The sequence below is a fragment of the Cariama cristata genome, unplaced genomic scaffold (genome assembly GCF_000690535.1).
Source record: "Cariama cristata isolate BGI_N322 unplaced genomic scaffold, ASM69053v1 scaffold23707, whole genome shotgun sequence".
NCBI classification, from domain to species: Eukaryota; Metazoa; Chordata; class Aves; order Cariamiformes; family Cariamidae; genus Cariama; species Cariama cristata.
The window spans coordinates 8177-26878 of record NW_009626415.1 but is presented as its reverse complement, the minus strand read 5'-3'; the positions used below and the strand labels follow the sequence as shown (position 1 = coordinate 26878).

General features: G+C 42.5%; 1 protein-coding gene across 1 annotated transcript in view; it reads left to right on the top strand.

The window, feature by feature from the left end:
- The window catches only part of ANAPC1 (anaphase promoting complex subunit 1), a gene marked incomplete at its 5' end in the record, with an annotated part of 33371 nt that extends 17914 nt beyond the window's left edge, over nt 1-15457 (top strand). The window contains 23 exon segments of the mRNA XM_009704040.1: nt 3-175; nt 1632-1750; nt 2294-2565; nt 2888-3122; nt 4326-4417; nt 4595-4729; nt 4897-4979; nt 5132-5210; nt 5799-5873; nt 6617-6693; nt 6934-7024; nt 7116-7169; nt 7477-7670; nt 8031-8117; nt 8640-8757; nt 9626-9703; nt 10144-10211; nt 11829-11967; nt 12355-12441; nt 13019-13114; nt 13485-13683; nt 14164-14298; nt 15342-15457. Of these exon segments, the coding sequence (XP_009702342.1) occupies nt 3-175; nt 1632-1750; nt 2294-2565; nt 2888-3122; nt 4326-4417; nt 4595-4729; nt 4897-4979; nt 5132-5210; nt 5799-5873; nt 6617-6693; nt 6934-7024; nt 7116-7169; nt 7477-7670; nt 8031-8117; nt 8640-8757; nt 9626-9703; nt 10144-10211; nt 11829-11967; nt 12355-12441; nt 13019-13114; nt 13485-13683; nt 14164-14298; nt 15342-15457 (2802 nt within the window).
- Between the last annotated feature and the right edge of the window lie 3245 nt (nt 15458-18702).

Below are 18702 nucleotides of genomic sequence, written 5' to 3'. Positions count from 1 at the left end.
AGGATGAGGATGGTATGAACGACATGAATGAGGAAGTGATGTCGCTAATATGGAGCGAGGATTTGAGAGTGCAGGAAGTACGCAGACTCCTTCAGAGTGCCCGTCCTGTACGTGTCAATGTAGTGCAAATGCCAGAAGCTAGTGACCATGAATACATAGAAGAGAAAGAAAACCGGTAAAGAACTCTCTCTGTTTCTAGCTGTTTCTCATTAGTATTTGACTTGGGTGAAAAATTGTGTGAATATTTTTGGTGACTTAAATATGTCTAATCAAACAGTGCAATATATTTTAGTCCGAAATGAACGTTAAAGTAGGCAGGCCTGAGTGTAGGACACATAGAAGAGGGTTGAATTTCATAATCCAAGTCTTTGAAGGTGAGTGTATGTCAAAACTCTGCTGTATTTGAGTTGGAGGACTCTTGGGATTGGAGCAGCATATAGGAAAGGCTGTTAGTTTGAACTCCCAAACAGCATGTTGAGATCAGTTAGGGTTTGAAAGCAGATTGTGGCTTTTTTTTTTCCACCTAAGAAGTGTGAAACATAAGGAGGACCTACTCTGTAGAGAACACAGCATCATCCATCCCCTGCCTAAAACCGGAGAGCCCTTTGTTCAGGGCTGATCTTGGGCCTAAGCAAGAGGAGACCTAATTAATTCTACAGAAAGCTGTAGAATTTGGTGCTTTCTAGGATGAATAACGGAGTTCTGAGATTTTTAACGTTTACATCTCTGGTCTCAATCTGAGCTGGTCCTGACTTGGAACTATTACAAAAACAGTACTAGTATATGAAACTGGTTGCTTCCACCAGTTTCCTAGTGACCAGGTATCCTTCATAATAGGCCTCACTACCATATCAGGATGAGGAATAAGAGGGCGGAAAACCAGCAGATGTCCTCAATGTGTGCCTTTTCTGCTGGGCTGTCCCATCCCTCTCTTTTGAAACCTCCTGTTGGAGCCATTCTGTGCCCAGTGGCCTCACAGTTGTTCCTGTTCTACTTCTTTATTCACTTATTTTGGGGGTGTTAGAAGTGTCATCTTTAAAAAACAAAAGAAAACAGAAAACTTCAGAACATCATTAACATGCAAAACACTCTACAGAAGTAGGAAGCCGAAGGAATGCATCAAATTATTGTCTGACCTAACAAGCTGAGTAATCTAACAAGTCTAGAAAGTGTTTCCAGAGTAAATCATAGAGAACTGTGGTCAGCATTCTTGGAAGCATGTTATTAATTCTGTACACAGGTTATTACTAGATGTGATCACTAGTCATAGCAAGATCCCATACGGCAGTCAGCTTTGTTTTGCTTTCTCCTTTCACCTTGTATCTGATACAGCTGCTAAATTCTCTGTAGCACAGATTCATGTAACTAGCACCTATCTTTAAGGGAAAAATAGTGACAAGTTTCAATGTGATGTCAGCTAAAGTATATCTTTGAGATTAATCTTGTAAGGACCAAAGATTTGGTTCAAACGTTTGGCCTACTAAAAAAGGAAAGACAGCATGCTATCTTATAGTTGGGGAAAAAAGGGTCTGTCCAGTGCCTGTTGTCTGTAGGTTCATTTTATATCATGTATTTGGAAAAATTTTCCATGTTAAGCAATTGACTTGGTTTTGCTTCCATCTCCCCAACAGGTTGTTACAGCTATGCCAACGAACCATGGCACTACCTGTTGGACGAGGAATGTTCACTTTGTTCTCGTATCATCCTGTTCCAACCGAGCAGTTGCCGATCCCTAAGCTGAATCTAACTGGTACGTTGGTCAGCGTTTTCTTCCAAATAAACTCAGTATTTAACAAAACGTGATGGAGTTTCTTTCGGTTGTTATCCCATTTCTTTCTGAACCTCTTGTAATTTTTGTGGTATCTTCTATGTCTTTCTGCACAGAATTTCCTAGCTTAAGTGTGCTTTTTGTGAAGAAGTAGCTCTTTTCGGTTTTGAATCTGCCACCTACTAATTTCTTCTCCTGGAATGACCTAGGCCACTGTTGTTATCAAACACTGAGAATTTATATCAGGTACATTCTGAGAAGCAGAGAAAGTTAAATAAGTTGCCTAAGGTCAGTGTTGGGTTCATAACAGGACACAGATACTGCAAATTCCACGTTGCTGGTTTATCTACTATGCTGTGCTTCTGTCTTCTGACATACCTGAAGATACCCGACGCTGTCTCAGATCAGAAGTGTTACCTAGCATGCTGTCAGTGTTTATTTATTTGGCACCCTACTGAAGTTGAGAGCTGTTTCTGAAGCGATTTGGATTTACCTAATTGCTTTTAATAATTCTCTTGTTGGCAGGCCGTGCTCCTCCTAGGAACACTACTGTTGATCTGAACAGTGGGAACATCGATGTGCCTCCTAACATGGCTTGCTGGGCCAGCTTTCACAACGGGGTAGCTGCCGGCCTGAAGATAGCACCTGCTTCACAGATAGATTCTGCTTGGATTGTGTATAACAAGCCCAAAATTGCTGAACTAGCAAATGAATACGCAGGCTTCCTCATGGCTCTGGGTCTCAATGGGCATCTCACAAAACTTGCCACACTCAATATACACGACTACTTAACAAAGGTGAGGCCTTCTTTCAATTCAAAAGCAACAGAGATAAATGTCTGTAGGGCTTGAAATCTGTAAACAAAACAAGAAAAGTCAAGAGATTTCTTTGAAACATTGAATTGGAAGTTTCCTCATGTGGGAGAATATCAGAGTTGCTTCATTAATGTTAGTAGTGCAGGACTTCATTTCTGTTTAAAAGATTTTCAGCAGTTTTATCACTAAATCTTTCCTTATTGTGCACAACTCGTTGGGATAGGTGAATGGAACACTGGGACAAGTGTTTTTCTATTTCTGAACGTGGCTCTCTTTGGTCGCTGATATTTGCTTCCTTTGTTAGGGCCATGAGATGACAAGTATCGGACTGTTGCTTGGTGTTTCTGCTGCCAAGTTGGGGACAATGGATATGGCCATTACGCGCCTCTTGAGCATCCACATACCGGCCCTCCTGCCACCAACTTCAACAGAGCTGGATGTCCCCCACAATGTGCAGGTGGCTGCTGTGATAGGAATAGGCCTTGTCTATCAGGGCACTGCTCACAGACACACAGCTGAGGTTCTGCTGGCTGAAATAGGTGGGTGCTAACACTGAAAACATGGGACGTGGACTGGGAGAGCCACAGCTTGTGAATAATTTGCACAATGCATCAGGGAGCTGAGAATTTTAACGTTTCTTTTAACTGTAGGTCTCCCATCCAACATTCACCTCGCATTTTCCAAACCTCATCTTCTGTTTTCAGAGGAACAGAAGTTACTGTGAACTGTGTGTTTCTATGACATAGAACAATCATTGAATTTAGCAGAAGAAACATAGCAGCATCGTTGCTGGACCCAAATACTTTTTCTGTCCAGACATTTTCTCTGAGAAGAGCTGGTCTGGGGTTACTGGGGTTGCCAGCTACTTGATTAAAGGACTACTCGAACTACACATACTCCTGACCCAGATGCTGTATCTGCAGAGATCCTGACACTCTGTGGCTTTTGAGCAGCTCTGTTGCACACTGTATACCCAACTCATCTAATGCTTACCAGACATTTGGTTTTTTCTCACGGCTGTCCATGAGGTAGCTGCTGCTATAGAAACCAGAGACGGAGGCACGGAGTGAAAAATGCTTTCCTCTTGCAAGGGTGGTCTTTCTGGCTCGCTAGGTTGGTGGAAGTACAGCCATCGTCCTAAATTCTCCTGTTCCAAATGTTTTTTAAAGCTTTCTCAACAGTAGTCTGTAAGAGCTGATTCTGAACAGTAAATTTCTGATCTGAATTGTGTCCTCACTCTGTGCATAGTTCTTCTGATTTTATTTGTAACAGTTAAGTTCTTATTCATGTTTATATGTAACTTTAGTTAAAAGAGACTGAATGGTTTATTAAATAGAGGATGGGATAAATTTTCAGGGTGAAATTGTATCTGTTATGTTTCTGGTAATTTGATATGTGCAATCTTTTTTAGCAACAGCTTTTGAACTCTGCTGACACGACAGCATTTGCGTAGGTTCAGAGGTCTTAAAGTATATGCAATTGTAACATGGCATTTTCACTGTGTCTCTGAACTCCAACCATATCATTTAGCAATATACACTGCTTCTGGAGGGGTTTGCCATTTGGTGATGGATTAAGTGACAATTACTTGTAATTCCACTGAGAACTTTTCTGACTTTCTTGAGAAGGGACAGATTTTATTTTTTTTTCTTCTCATTTCATTAAGAATGTAGCATGTAATTAAACAACGTTTACTTAGCTGGAATTTTAAAAGATGAATTTCACTGTTTTGTTTTCTCCAGGACGTCCCCCTGGACCAGAAATGGAGTACTGCACAGACAGAGAGTCCTATTCGCTTGCATCTGGGCTAGCCTTAGGCATGGTTTGCCTGGGGGTGAGTGCCTCTCCTCATTTCAACTGCAATTAGTAGAAGAAGAATCATTATATATTAGGGTGGGGTAATAAGAACTGTTTCATCCTTGATTCCCAACTGCCTTTGGCCACAAGCATTTTTTTTTTTCTCATATAGGAAGGCACTTCCCCATTATTTCTTCTCCTTTTCATTCCTTAGCACGGCAGTAATTTGATAGGCATGTCGGACCTCAATGTTCCCGAGCAGCTTTACCAGTACATGGTTGTGGGTCACAGGCGATTCCAAGCATGAATGCACAGAGAGAAGCACAAGTCTCCCAGTTATCAAATCAAGGTATGTGTTGATGATTTTTTGCTCATTTAAGCTGAAAATGGGAATAGTTAGAAGCCTGAGAGGTGTGTATCTCAATGCACCAAGTGACTTTGAATGCATATAGACGTCACTACAGACTGTTGCTTTCCTAGTCAACTGGTCTGAAAGTATGTATTGTGTTTTGACAGGAGGGGGACACCATAAATGTGGACGTTACTTGTCCGGGTGCCACACTTGCACTTGCTATGATCTACCTGAAGACTAATAACAGGTATTAACCTTGGAATTCCTCAGACATTTTGCAGTAACTTGTGATAGCAGTTTAAACTCCCATAATGTTGGCTCTGTTTTGTGTGGCTTACTCAAATTTGTGCATTGCTGAAATATGATCTGGAAATCCTGTTCCTTTACTGTGCTCTGCAGATCCATTGCTGACTGGCTTCAGGCACCAGATACCATGTATTTGCTGGACTTTGTAAAACCGGAGTTCCTTTTATTGAGGGTAAGATTTTCTTTTGTTTCGTTTCTCAGTCTATGTAACGATACAAAAAAATATTTTTCTTTTTAATTTATTTTTATTTTTAATCCAGCCCACATGCGTATCATGCAGAATCCTTTAGGTAGCTGGTAACCCTGTTGCTTGCCAGCCAAACTCATACCTTCAAACAATTTCTGTTTGTAGTAAGGCAGCTTGCTTGTCATACAGCACTAGAGACAGAATTTAGTGAGAAATATTTGAATGCTGCATTTTATGTGGAATGTTAAATTAAATGTTCAGTTAATTTTTATAGCTTTTCCCAAATTAATTTCATCTCAATTTACCCACTAAAGATACAGATCTTGCAAGGATTTATTCTGTGGTTCTTTTTCTGCAAGTAGAATTTGTGTCTCTTAAAATAAAAACAATTTTGTCACTTCTGATACGAACACTGAGAAACAGTGAAGAAGCTGCTGGGGGTAGCTGGATTGTCTGTTTCTGGATGCAGTTAGTACATTAAAAAATACCATTGATGTTTGTGTAGCTTGGGTTGTGTGGTGTTTTGGTTTTTTCCTTTCCTTCCTTATGTTTTGGCTTTCTCACTTTTTTTAGACCTTGGCTCGATGCCTGATTTTGTGGGATGACATCTTGCCCAATTCCAAGTGGGTTAATAGCAACGTGCCTCAAGTAGGTATTTACATTTAATGTGTTTACTTCCCAATTTTACATCTCACTGGATTGTTCTGCATGCGAACGTTTCCGTAGTCACGTGAGCTGTACGTTAATTGTATTCACGTGACACGGATGACTTATATTGGATTCCTGGACCGTTGTTGGGAGCAGTGGGGACTCCCATCTTGCTAGAAAGGAGAGGGGTGAGGAGGCGTGCAACTGTTCAAGACAGAAAACGGTGCCAGAGAGAGAAAGGGATTAAACTTTTCTCCACATTGACCAAGCAAGAAGCCAGGTGTGAAATTCCTGCAAGGAGGTTTCAGCTGAGCATTAGGAATAACTTTTCAGCAGTGAGATCAGTGATATTCCAAGATGTGTTGTATGAAATTTTTAAGGCCAAATCAGATAAGTATCTATCAGAAATACAGGATCCTGATGGTCTATATGACCTCTTGAGGTCTCACCCTGTTCTGTGTTCTCTCATATTTGAGTACATACAGTAACATTGTGCTTCTGACACAATGTTGCCATTGTTTTAGAAGTGTTTAAGGGACCAGATGCAGGAGCATTGAGAGGTGTCCCTTTTGGATCAAAAGTACAATGGAGCAATAGCACGTGGAAAAACAAAACAACTAGCTTGTATGTGCCTGTGAAACAGAGCTGTTTTGTATCACTTATGAACCGTTGATGCCCAGGGTTCCAGTTAATTAATCATTTTCCCCTGGATTAATTTTTCTGTCTCTTAATGCTTTTTATAGATCATAAGAGAGAACAGTATATCTCTTCATGCAACAGAACTGCCTTCATCTGAAGACCTGAGTTTAGAAACACTGGCGTAAGTAACATGTAAAAAATTCTCCTTTTGAAAAATGCGGCTGAACTCTATAAAGAGATATCAGCATGCAAAAAAACTCTCTTCTTTGATGTTTAAGGAATTTTACTCTCCATTTTCTATAAAGGATAAGTCCTTTCCATTTTCCCTTTTTTTTTTTTTAATTATAAAGGAGTTTGTGATGCATATTCAGATGAGGAAAGGAGAAATATTTAGTCATTTCCTGTTTATGTTGCTTATTAGGCAAGCTCATGTCTACATCATAGCTGGAGCATGTTTGTCACTGGGATTTCGATTTGCTGGTTCAGAAAATCTGGCAGCATTTAAGTGCTTGGTAAGAGGTTTTAATTTTTTCCCTTCAATTTCCATAGAGCTGTAACTTACCTTTTGTATCTATATTTAGTATGCATTTCTTTTCTTTCCAGTACAAATATGCAACAGATTTCCTGAAGTGTTTGTCAGCACCAACAGCTTCAATAGTAAGTTCTTTTTCCTTTTCTCTCAATGAAAAGGAGGCTTTGTTGTGTAACATACTTTGATAACCCTCACCAAAACCTTGATGGAAACAAAAACATCCCTTTTACTTTTCTATATTACAGACTGTTTATAGAATGGGGCAGGACTGTGAATCATATTTTTGTTAAGGACTTTGCTGGTTTTCCACTTTCCCTCTTTCTGTGGAATGTGGTTTTCAAACTCTGGGGTAGAAAGCAGTGCATTAGACCGACCAGAAGCGTGTGTTTGACCACAAAAGTGTAATAATGCCTTCCCTATTCTTGCCTGAAGACAGGTCACTATAATCTCGAAACATGCTTGAGTGTCTTGTTGCTGTCTCTCGCGATGGTGATGGCTGGCTCTGGAAACCTGAAAGTCCTTCAGCTTTGCCGTTTCATGCACAAGAAGACGGGCGGAGAGATGAACTATGGGTTCCACCTGGCTCACCACATGGCTTTGGGGCTCCTTTTTCTGGGAGGAGGAAGGTAACTTGCCATTTCAAAGGCAGGTTTCTTCTTTCACCTCTCCTGCAAAAGCTGGAGCAGCGTGCAATTTACTTGATTTTTATTTTTTTTAATAAGTATGCATTTTCTATTGCAAATGGAAGTCCTGTTGTTTTCTAGATATTCCGTTACTTGAATGCTATAGGAATGTTTCTGGCTTGTGTTTATTTTCTCCTGCTACATGTTTATTTTGACTGCTATAGGAACACGTTTGTAAATTCCTTGCTTGTATGCACTTTGCTACTGTCCTTCCCTTCCCTGGGTCACCAGAATATTTTGAACACCTGTGCTAGTGGCCAGTGTTTGTTAGCACAGAAGCTAATAGATAATGTTTTTCTGCAGATATTCACTGAGCACTTCAAATTCTTCAATTGCTGCTCTCCTTTGTGCTCTGTACCCTCACTTCCCCGTTCACAGCACAGACAATCGGTAAGGGTTTGCTAAGGTTCGTATTTCCTTAAGCTAAATCATCTTCTGACAAAAGACATTATCTAGAGGCAAGTGATCTAGAATTTTTACCTAGGCGCTCTGTAAATAAATTTTTGGAGGTTTTAAAAAAAAAAAAACAAAAGTGGAAAGCAGAAGTAGTAAGTGAAGATGTAAGATGATGGTAGTGATCTTTGATCAGTGAGGAAATGCAGGCAGGTTTCCTGTAGCTCTACGCTGTGCTCCTGTGACTTGACTGTTCCAGTTTGCTCGGCTAAAATGATTTTCATGCAAGATCTGTCCATTTATAACTCTTAATCATTTTTAGTTAAGATTCATTAAGTCCTGTTCTGTTAGCTAACCTATACATGTTTAAAAAAAATATAAAACCTACTACATTACTGCAAATTTCTCTTTAGTTTGATCGACAGCTGTATTTGATTATTGAGCTGTGTGTAGTTTGGTATTTGGGGATTATTCCCTGCTTGGACTGCACAGTGCTGAATTCTTTATTCCCACACACAGGTACCACCTTCAGGCTTTGCGTCACTTGTACGTGCTGGCAGCAGAACCAAGGCTCTTAACACCCGTTGATGTGGATTCAAACACCCCTTGTTACGCACTGATAGAGGTTACGTATAAGGTAGTGTGTCTGGGAGGCAATGAGGAGCGAAGGCCTTTGAGAACATGTGAGAGACAACTGGAGATTCTGCTATACCAAAGGCACGCTGTTGCCATTGTTGTGGCCAGCAGCCTTGGGTTTGTTTTCAAGTTGTGGTGGAGACGAGCCAAATTCTACGCACATAATTCAAGGGTTGTGCTCAGCCCACTCTCGCTTTACATGTGCTTTGATGTCACCTTGAGAACAGAATACAGGACAAGTAAAAGGCACCACAAAACCTTCAAACAGTCAAGCGTGTAATGGCTGACCCAGGGTCGTAGTTCTCCTCTTTCTAAAGAGGAAGGACTTTCAGAGGCGCAGAGGTGGTTGGAACCATCTGTGGTTTTAAAAGCCTTCTCCTAGTTCTGCTGAAACAGGCAACTTAATGTTTCTCCTTGGTGCTTGCGTTGTGTGTCTTTTGGGGAAGGGTCCTTTCTGTGGGATTTATTTTGTACAGGCTTACATGTGACAGGTGATGCTCATGAAAGGACTAAAGACAGGGTTCTTGGGATTTCAGGCAAGAAGAGGTGCAGCATGGATCCTTTGTGGTTCTGGCAAAGAGTTCTGCATGTTCATAGTGTAGTTTACTTCTCAAACCTTCAGCTTTCAGTTGAAGTGTGCCTGACTTGCACAATGTTATGTGTTGATCCATCCATGGGAAATCTACCTTTAGTTTAGGCTTATGTTTTCTGACATTAAAGGCAATGTTAAGTCATGTATTTACTCAGAACTTGGGAACAGAAACTGACTGACTTCTGCCAGTGGAGTTGTTATAAATGAGATGCACATTTTCTTCTTTTCACATGAAAATGAACTTTACTAATATGTGAATACTGGTGGCATTTTGAAGGGCACACAGTGGTATGCAGAAGCCACCGAGGAACTGATGGCACCCACGCTTCTTCCAGAACTTCACTTACTGAAGCAGGTAAAGGAAATCTCCATTTTAATGAAGAATTTAATCACTCCATTTTTGTGTCACAAACAGTGCAAGAACAGAGACTTGGTGACTGTTCTTTCATTCCCTGTCCAATCTTAGCCAGACTCTGGGCAATACTGTCCCATAGTAATGGCTTCAAAGACAATTCTGTCACTATGGAGCATGTGTTAAATTATGCCACGTGCTTCTCTTCGGTCTTGACTGTAACGCTTTCAAGATTTGATGTAGCAGAGAATTCGCTGTGCCGGAAAGCTTCACTGTAGGAGAGACAAAGCTAGGTGCTCTTCCTTCTCAGTTTTCTGGGTGGGTAGCACTATAAAAGGGCACATGCTTTTGTAAGGGCTGAGAAAGAACTGTAAACTTGTGTAGAAAACTCTGAATTTTATGATTCTGCTTATATCTAGTAATAAAAATGCTTACATTGACAGATCAGAGTGAAGGGGCCACGGTACTGGGAATTATTAATAGATTTAAGCAAGGGAACGAATCATCTAAAGTAAGTATTCTTTATAATGCTTAGCTGAATAATGACCTTGTAGCAATATTTAAAAAATTTTTTTTTTTTTTTTTTTAAAAAAAACCTCCTGTACTTGTAACACCTACGGTTTGGAAAAGTCTGGTTTTAATCGGTTCACTGTTGTGCATTTGACAGCACTTTAGGGTGAAGAAAGAAACTGCGTAGTTGGTTTCACCTATTGATGTGAATAATTCATGCAAAAACAGGGCAGGGGAAAACCTGATAGTAAAAACCGCAGATATTGGCAGCAGGATTGTGCAGTACCAGAAACCATCTTAAACTCATGGTTTTAGTTTAGTTTTGAGTTGATATGATGTCATGTTTCCCAGACTGTTGATACAGTAGTTGGCTAACTGTTACTGCTTTGTGAAATACTATTTTTCTCATGTTACGTGAAGTATACAAAGTACTGCTTACTGCATTTTAACTCTCCGTCGGGCAACTGTGAAAAACAGAAATCTTACCGGAATACAGTATCTGTGGGTAAAATCATTCTCATCTTTGCGCCTAACAGCCTACGGTGTAACTTGTCACTGTGAGTAGTGTAGAAGAAGCCAGCTGCATCTTTCATCAGTAACATGGTTTTTCTAGTTAATTTAAATGCCACTGTTGAGATTAAATTAGGCATTACAATGCAGCATCTATTGGTCCATGCCTTTAAAGATAACAAATGGGACTGAAGCGGAGTGCAGATTTCTCCAGATCAGGAGGCACACACTGATTCATCTGCTGCACCAGAGCTGACAGGAGCCAGCTTTGTTCTCCTGGGGTGAACCTTGTTTGTCCAAAAGAGCCTTCCTGTGCTGCTGCAGCAGAAACCAGCGTGGGTGACTGAGGAACTTGCCTGTGGGACTTACCTATTCTCTGGGTCTCCAGATGCTTTGAATCTGTCAGCTCTCATGGCACAACATCTTGTCCTCAGCCCTTTAAAACGATAGGGACCTGACTGGCAGTCTTTTGGAGATACATGCACGTGTGAGAAATATTTCTCCTGATTTTACTCCGTGTGAATTGCTGATGTATTGTTATGCTAAGCAGTTAGTTTCAATACAGATAATTTAGTTATTTTAAGGATGCCCAGTGCCTACAGTTAATGGTGCAACTGATACTCTAAATGAAGTAAACATGCAGCTGCTCTGCAATAGTGTAACTTTGAACTGCTGCACACTTCTGTTTCTAGGCTTGGTCAGGAATAGCAGGGTTTTGTTGGGTTTTTGTTTTTCTTGAAAGGACCATCACAGCACATCTTTAAAGCTGTGGGTACCAACTTGCATGGTTTTCCTCGGTGCTGGGAGCTCATCCTAGAAGAGTCTAACAAGAAGCCGCAACGGCTTCAGGAAGTTATGTCCCTTATGTCAGTAGGGCTCATCCCTTTTTTGTCGCCATTGCTTGCCATCACATCACTGTTTGATAGCAGCCTGTCCTGAAGATACCAAGATTTCTATGTATACGTGAATGAGGCAGGGTTTAAATAATCAGGACCAAGCCTAAACGGGGATATTATCGCATATGAGCTGTTGGAGTTCACATTTCCTTTATAGGTCTGCCTCGTTATGTATATGCATCAATTTAAATTAAGCACTGTTGTTATTTCAGATCAATTCTTTCAAAGGGTGGTGTCTTGTATGTGAAGTTGAGAGCTGGGCAGCTCTCCTACAAGGAGGACCCGATGGGCTGGCGCAGTCTCTTAGCACAGACTGTTACTCACCGAAACTCTGAAGCTCGGGCATTCAAGGTATTGCCTCCAAACTGTTTTCCTGCCGTGCTGCCCCTAGAAAGGCTGAGGGAAGCGCAGCAGGTCATCCTGTGTTATTTATTTCCAGCATGTAGCTCTGCCACATGGTTATGAGTACTGAAGTTACTTGCTTTGCTTGAGGGAAAGGAAGTCTGGTGGCTTTCACAGGGCATGTGATGAGCTTAAGCTAAGAGCAGCTATGTGAATGTACATTTGTCGTGGGCAGACAGAAGCGTTGGACACCTTTTGCCCATGTTGTGCTTTATGTAGGTTACGGTCTTCTCACCTATGTGCTGGGGAAGGAAGGATTGGGTATAAATTGCTATTACGTTTGTACAGTAAAACCAAAAAGTTCATTTTAAGAGTGTGTTTTAATCTGTTTTTTAGCCAGAAGCAATTTCAGCTTTCACTTCTGATCCTGCTCTGTTTTCATTTGCTGATTATTTTTGCAAACCGACTGCGAACATGGGCCAGGTATGACGCCTAGACATGGACTAGCATGGTTTCTTGCTTGCATGAATAAAAGGTGGGAAAAACCTATGTTAAACTGAGGAATGGAATTCAGACCTTCAGGTAATGGGGACAGGGAATATTCTAAGGGATGTTTTGTAATACAAAGGTATAAAACAGTGTTGATCATATGCTTTTTGTTGGTTTGGGTTTCCCCCCCCCCCCATTGGTTACATCACAGTTGCTGCTAATTGTATACACCAGTTGTATTCATTGCAGAGTGTGTTTAACAAATACTGAGAGCCCTCTTCAGTGTCCTGAAGCATTTAGGTGAAGTCACTGCAGAGGAGTTCGGATCTTTTGCAGTGTATTTCTTTGCACGAAATGACTTAAGGGAGGGAGTAAAATACAGCTGCATTATGCTTAGTTTTAACAAACCCAAGAATAAAAGCAGGCGGTGTGACATTATTAGCTATCACTAATTTATGTAATGTCAGTGCATGGGTTAACTTCTTAATGGAAAGAAATGTGGGCAATGCAAGAACCTGAAATAAATTGTTCCTAGTGTGTGTGCTTTGTTAAAAATGTGTCTTTTTATCAGAAACAGGAAATCCTGGATCTTTTCTCTTCAATTCTTTATGAGTGTGTTACCCAAGAAAATCCAGAGATGCTTCCCACGTACATAGCAATAGATCAGGTGAAGTAAATGCTTTTTTTCTTTTTTAAAGCTACGCTTTGACAGAGAGTATTGTTCATTGCATGCACTTTTATAGAGGATAGAAAGGAAGACGGGGAGATAAATTAGCAAGCTTACGGGGAGATAAATTAGCAAGCTTACAGGGAGACAGCAGAGATTTTAAAAAGCAAATTGGAAAATAGTCTAAGGTAATGAAAAGTGAAATTATGGAGGAAACATTAGCTGACAGTTTTTCTCAGCAGATACTTAGAAGGGCAGCCCTTGGCAAGGTGAGGCTTGAGGATTCATTTACTTCGTGTTTATGACAGCAATGTTTCTTTCCTCCTCTAGTTCACATTCTCACAGTCACTTTGTATTTCCCCTCTGCTAGGCTGTGAGGAGACTAGAAAGAAGAGAAATGTCCGAGACATTTGAGCTGTGGCAGATAAAGCTGGTGTTAGAATTTTTCAGTTCCAGAAGTCACCAGGAGAGGATGAGCAGGAATCCAAACCGAGGACTCTTCATGAACTCTGAATTTTTGCCTGTGATGAAGTGCACTATAGATAATACTTTGGATCAGTGGCTTCAAGGTATAGAGAAAATAACTTTACTCCTACAACCGTGATTGCAATTTTGTGTTCCTGTCTTCTTGTTGATCCAGGTTGACTTTTGCCTCAAAAGTACTGAAAAATGATAACTGAAGGGAAGGCACTTGCAAGTTAGCGTACAACAACTGAAAACAAGTTTAGTGCGTTTGGTGTGAAACGCTTGCTGAAGAATTATGTTTGACTGTGTTGGTGGGAAGTTTATTTCCCAGAGAAAATGCTTTGCTAATGTGGCACTGGAAGAATTTTCCAGGAGCAAAAGTGAAGGGTGACCACAGCAGAGAGCAGGGTGTAGGGTGGCTGTGGCAGAAGGAAGAAGGTTTGCAAACAAACCCCTAGCCCGCCTTCTGTGGGGAGATGGAGACTCTTTTCAGTGGACTCTTTCTGTGGAAATACCGTTGTCTTGCCTTTCTGTTTCCTCCCACAAACGCTCCCTGAATTTCATCACTGTCTTACATATTACAGCTGGAGGGGATGTGTCGCTGCATTCCTATTTAAGTGGGCAGCCCACGGAGGAATCTCAACTGAGCATGCTGGCTTGCTTCCTCATTTACCACTCTGTCCCGACGCCAGGTCAGCTGGCAGCTGGAGGCTTGGAAGGTAAGACCGGAGAGCAGGACAGCGCTCTGAACTTGCGTGGACACACCATCCTGCGTTGGGTCTTGCATACTAAAAGGAGTATATCCTGTAAATTACGTGACAGCGTGCATTTCCTCTGAAAGCTGTTCCATTGATTTTTATTCTTTAATTGTCTCGAGTCTGGACAGAAAAGGTAGAAACTTTATGCAGGACTAAAGAAGCTAGAATTAACCTATATAAAAAAAAAATCTTAGCTTTTTGCTGACCTGCAGGTAACGGTGTTCTCACAGGCAGCAGAACCAGGTAAGATGAGCTGTGACAGGGGAAAGCTTTCTTTTTGTTGGGCTAGCCGTATCTGGAGTGTCCTTAAATCTCTTTCCTATAAGCACCTAGTCGGAGCGATCACCTGCTCTTCTAGGTTTCCAGCGGTAATCTGATTTGAGATCCAGGGAAATTCTGGACCCTTTCACAAGTCAGCTTTTCTCTTGCCCCCTCCATCAGCCCAACCTGGATATATACCAGTCCTTCTCTTCTTGCCTAAGGTTTCTCAGGCTGCCAAAGAAATACAGCTGGACTTCGACTTGGGGAACTCTGTGCCTTGCTTAGGGCTGTGACATGGCTGTTACCACCTCAGTGGTGAGAGGAATCTGTTGCTGAAAGCTTCCCAGAGGCCACAGCCCCCAGCCCGGGAGTCCTGCGCAGGCGACAGCGCCCTGAGCATACAGGCCCCTGCATCTGATCTTGGGTGTTTTCCAATCTGGTAGCTGGGTATCTGTTCAGGTCAAAAGATTTTTATGGAAATCCTGGTTTTCTGTGTCCTCTCTGCCTGTCACATGCCTATTCTGGGAGTTCCTGCCACATTGATTGAATTTGGAATTTCTTGAAATTCTAATATAAAAATTCACTTTTTAACCAGCGTTGCAACAAAATGAATAGCAGTGAGCACCTCTCCAGAGATACACTCTGAACGCTGACCAGCTCTCCTTCCTCTCTTGACAGATCTTTTATTGGGCAAGTATTACACCAATATGTGCTCATTTTCTTTCTTTCTTTAATCTCTTTAGGAAGCACAAACTTCTCTGAGCTGCTTTTGAAGTTCAAGCAGTTGAATATGCCAGTTCGTGCGTTACTAAGGCTCGCTCCTCTGTTGCTTAGAAATCCACAGTCCATGGTGCTGTAGGTCCGTGACATTCGTTCTGTGTGCGGTTACCGAACGACAGAGCCAACTATGTGTTGTTTCATGCTCTTCAAAATCATACAGGTAAAGTGTACTTGATTTTGTAACTTCTCAAACAACGTAAACTTCAGACTTGGCCCTGGAGGTGGTGACAACGACCAGGAGTTATTTATAAATTGTTACAATGAATAAAAAAAAAATTGTAAAAGTGAACTAATAATAAATTTACTTTTGTAACTAAGGATTGTTTACAAATATGTCTTTCTGGGGTGGATTCTGAAAAGAACTTGGCTGGGAACCGTATGATTTCCTTGTTTTTATAACATTGCTTGTGATGTATCTTAATCAGCTTCCCCGAGATGCTGTAGATTGTAGGAGATAGGCAGCTCAGAAGAAGCCAAACTTGCTTTTCCTCTTGGGTCTCAGGCTGGAAGGGAAAGGAAACCACCTGCCATGCCGCTCGCCTCATGCCAAGTATGCTTTTCAAGAACTGGCATGATCTTTCAGTCTCATTCATGGGATTTTTCTTTCCTTTTTTTTTTCTTTTGTCTCATCAAGGCTACTATCTGTCTCCTCCATAAGCATACATACTCTGTAAATATAAATTGCTCTGCTCCGACTCGTCCGTGACATACTCACTACTGCACTGTTTACATCTTTTTTTTTTTTTCCTTTTCTAATCTTTGTTCTGCAATTAGTCAGTGGCTGCTGAGAAAACACCTGCCTCCACTATGTTACGTTATGTCTGGGCAAGAACTGAAACTACTTACAGACAATTTAAATAATTGGGCATTCGCTTGTGTTTCCTTCATCTCTGCTACGCTGCCTTATGTATTTCCCTGGAGCACTGAACTTGGAGCGTGGCTGGTTCCATATTTGTTCTGGGCAGGCCAGGCACTTAATTTGTCATAAAACGGGTGGAGTTACTCCAATAAAAGCAGCCAGAGGTTGAAGGATTACTACTAGAAAAGCAACCCGAGCCAAACTGTTGGACTCTGCTTATTCTGAAGTTTCAACTTTGATCTTATTCTGTGGGACTTGCACTGATCTTGATCCTCTTTTTTTCCAAACCCTCGAGTAAGGGAGCCAAAGGATTTTTAGGGAGGGGACAAACGGACGAAAGAAGACAACTAGGAGTGATTACAAAGAAAGCAAAAGTAGAAAAATTTTTACCAACCTTCTAAATGTTATTAAAAAAAATGCGTTTAATGTGTGTTAACCAAGGTTTCCAGTTGCTTAAGATGTCCTGAAGGAAGCACCTGAGCTCCAATTGTGTGGAACCCATGACATCCCAACCCTCACCCCTTTTCTTTTTCTTTTTGTGTGGGTTGTTTTTTTGGTTTTGTTTTGGTTTGGTTTTTTTTAAGCTGTTTCCACATAGGAAAGTCAGTATTTTGTTTCAGGGGAGGTTAAATCTTTAACCAACACGATGGACAAAGTACAGAGCTTAAAGGCAGCTGCTTTGGAGCCGTAGCTGGGATGCCTGTTTGGGAGTTGCCATGGGAAATGAGCGGATGGGTTTTCTCCGCAGACAAGAGCTGCATCGAGTGACCCGGAGGTGATGGCCTCCCCTGTCCTGCTGCTGGCTCCATGTCAGGACAGGGGTTACGAAAAAGGATGAGCCGGACACACGACATGCTCATGGGTGGAGCAGGAAGCGCAAGAGGAAATCAGATGTGTCCTGAGGGAAGTTTCTGCAGAGTGCAAGGGTTTGCGTTTGAAATTTTGGAGAGGAGAGGGAGCACCTTGCACTGTTGCTCTGACACTTGGAGCCCAAAGACACTGGGGTTCAGGTTTTTAAAAAAACAAAACAAAAAACACCCACCAAGGTACCTTCTTTGTTATGTGAATTAAATAAATCCGTTAACAAATATTAAAAACTCCGCTTCTGCTACCGGGAGCCATGAGGACTAGCCAGGCGGTCTTCACTGTTCCTTCCCCTGGCAGAGCGGTGTGTGCCAGGCTCAGGGGTGTGCATACTTTCTCCTTGGTGCAGCTTGGGGAAGTTGTTTTCTTCCTTTTAAATTGGGGAAACGTGAAGCATTAAGCACTCACTTCCCAAAGCGAATGAAACTCTGCTTTCCTCAGCTCTCCACCCCTGCCTTTTCTGAGAACAAATGGTTTTTAGCCTCCCAAAGACCCCACCGTAGAATTAATTGCATAGGTTTCTCTCTTACTCTTTTGCCCCGTGTGTGCTGTGGGAGGAAGAGCAGAAAATGCAAAGGCTAGATTTTTGAGTGAAAAGCTGAGAAATCTGAACTGAAGGTGCATTCATGCCTCTCGTTCTCCTGCTGGATAAATGGGGTTTTGTCCCAAGTTCAGAGGAGTTTTGGACAGCAGCCCTGTGCCTGGGGTCCACTCTTCTGCTAGTGTGAGCCTGATGCTGCCTGGTGGCTGGGCAAGCTGGAAGACGAAGATGCATTTGACCACAAACAAACTGGGGGGTGAGGGGTGGAAAAAGCAGGCTTTAAGCAAGCCCCTGCAAGGAGGTGCAAAATGCACCTTCCCTGGGGCTGGAGGAAGCATCTCCCCATGCAGCCGGGGTGAGGATGCTCTCAGGTCCCGATGCCAGGAGCAAAACCTGCCCAGGGCATGGCTCTACCAGCTGGGCAGCACCCTGCCTGCCATTGCTTCGGCCTTGGGGGTAGGAAGGTGTGGGTGTACGTCTGTGTGTGTGTGTGCGCGAGCCTCTCGAGCTGCATGAAGTCAAGAGCCGAGAGGCTTCCTGTTTCCTTTTTAAGGTTTAACAGAATTTGAAAGCAGCCGCCGCCAAGACCTGGACCAATGATCTGGGCAGAGCGGCGGGGGGGGTTTAACTCGGGGGGGCTGGCGCCCCGTATGAAAATGCCAGCTTCGCTCTCCCGGTCCCACGTGGAGCCCCCCACGTTCCCTCCAACCCCGGGGGGCTGCCTTCGCCCCGGGCTCCCCCGGCCTGCCAGGGTAAGGTGCTATTTACTGCTGCAAGTGGTTTAAAATGCTGGTTACTTTAACTGCTGGCCCTGAATTGCAAAAAATGATGTGCAATAGACTTTGCGATGCCTTACGCTCCTCATGCTGCTGTGTGTTGCTTGGGCCAGGCTCTCACAGGGTGAATAGTCTGGATTTTGCATGTTTAAACTGGGAGCACTGACTGCTGGGGGGGTTTCGGGCTTTGCCTTGTCCAGCTGTGGGTCCCTGAACACCCGTGGAGCATGTACTGCCCCCGGATAGTGGGGGGGGGTCAGCCTGGCGGGCCCTGGCCGGCGCGG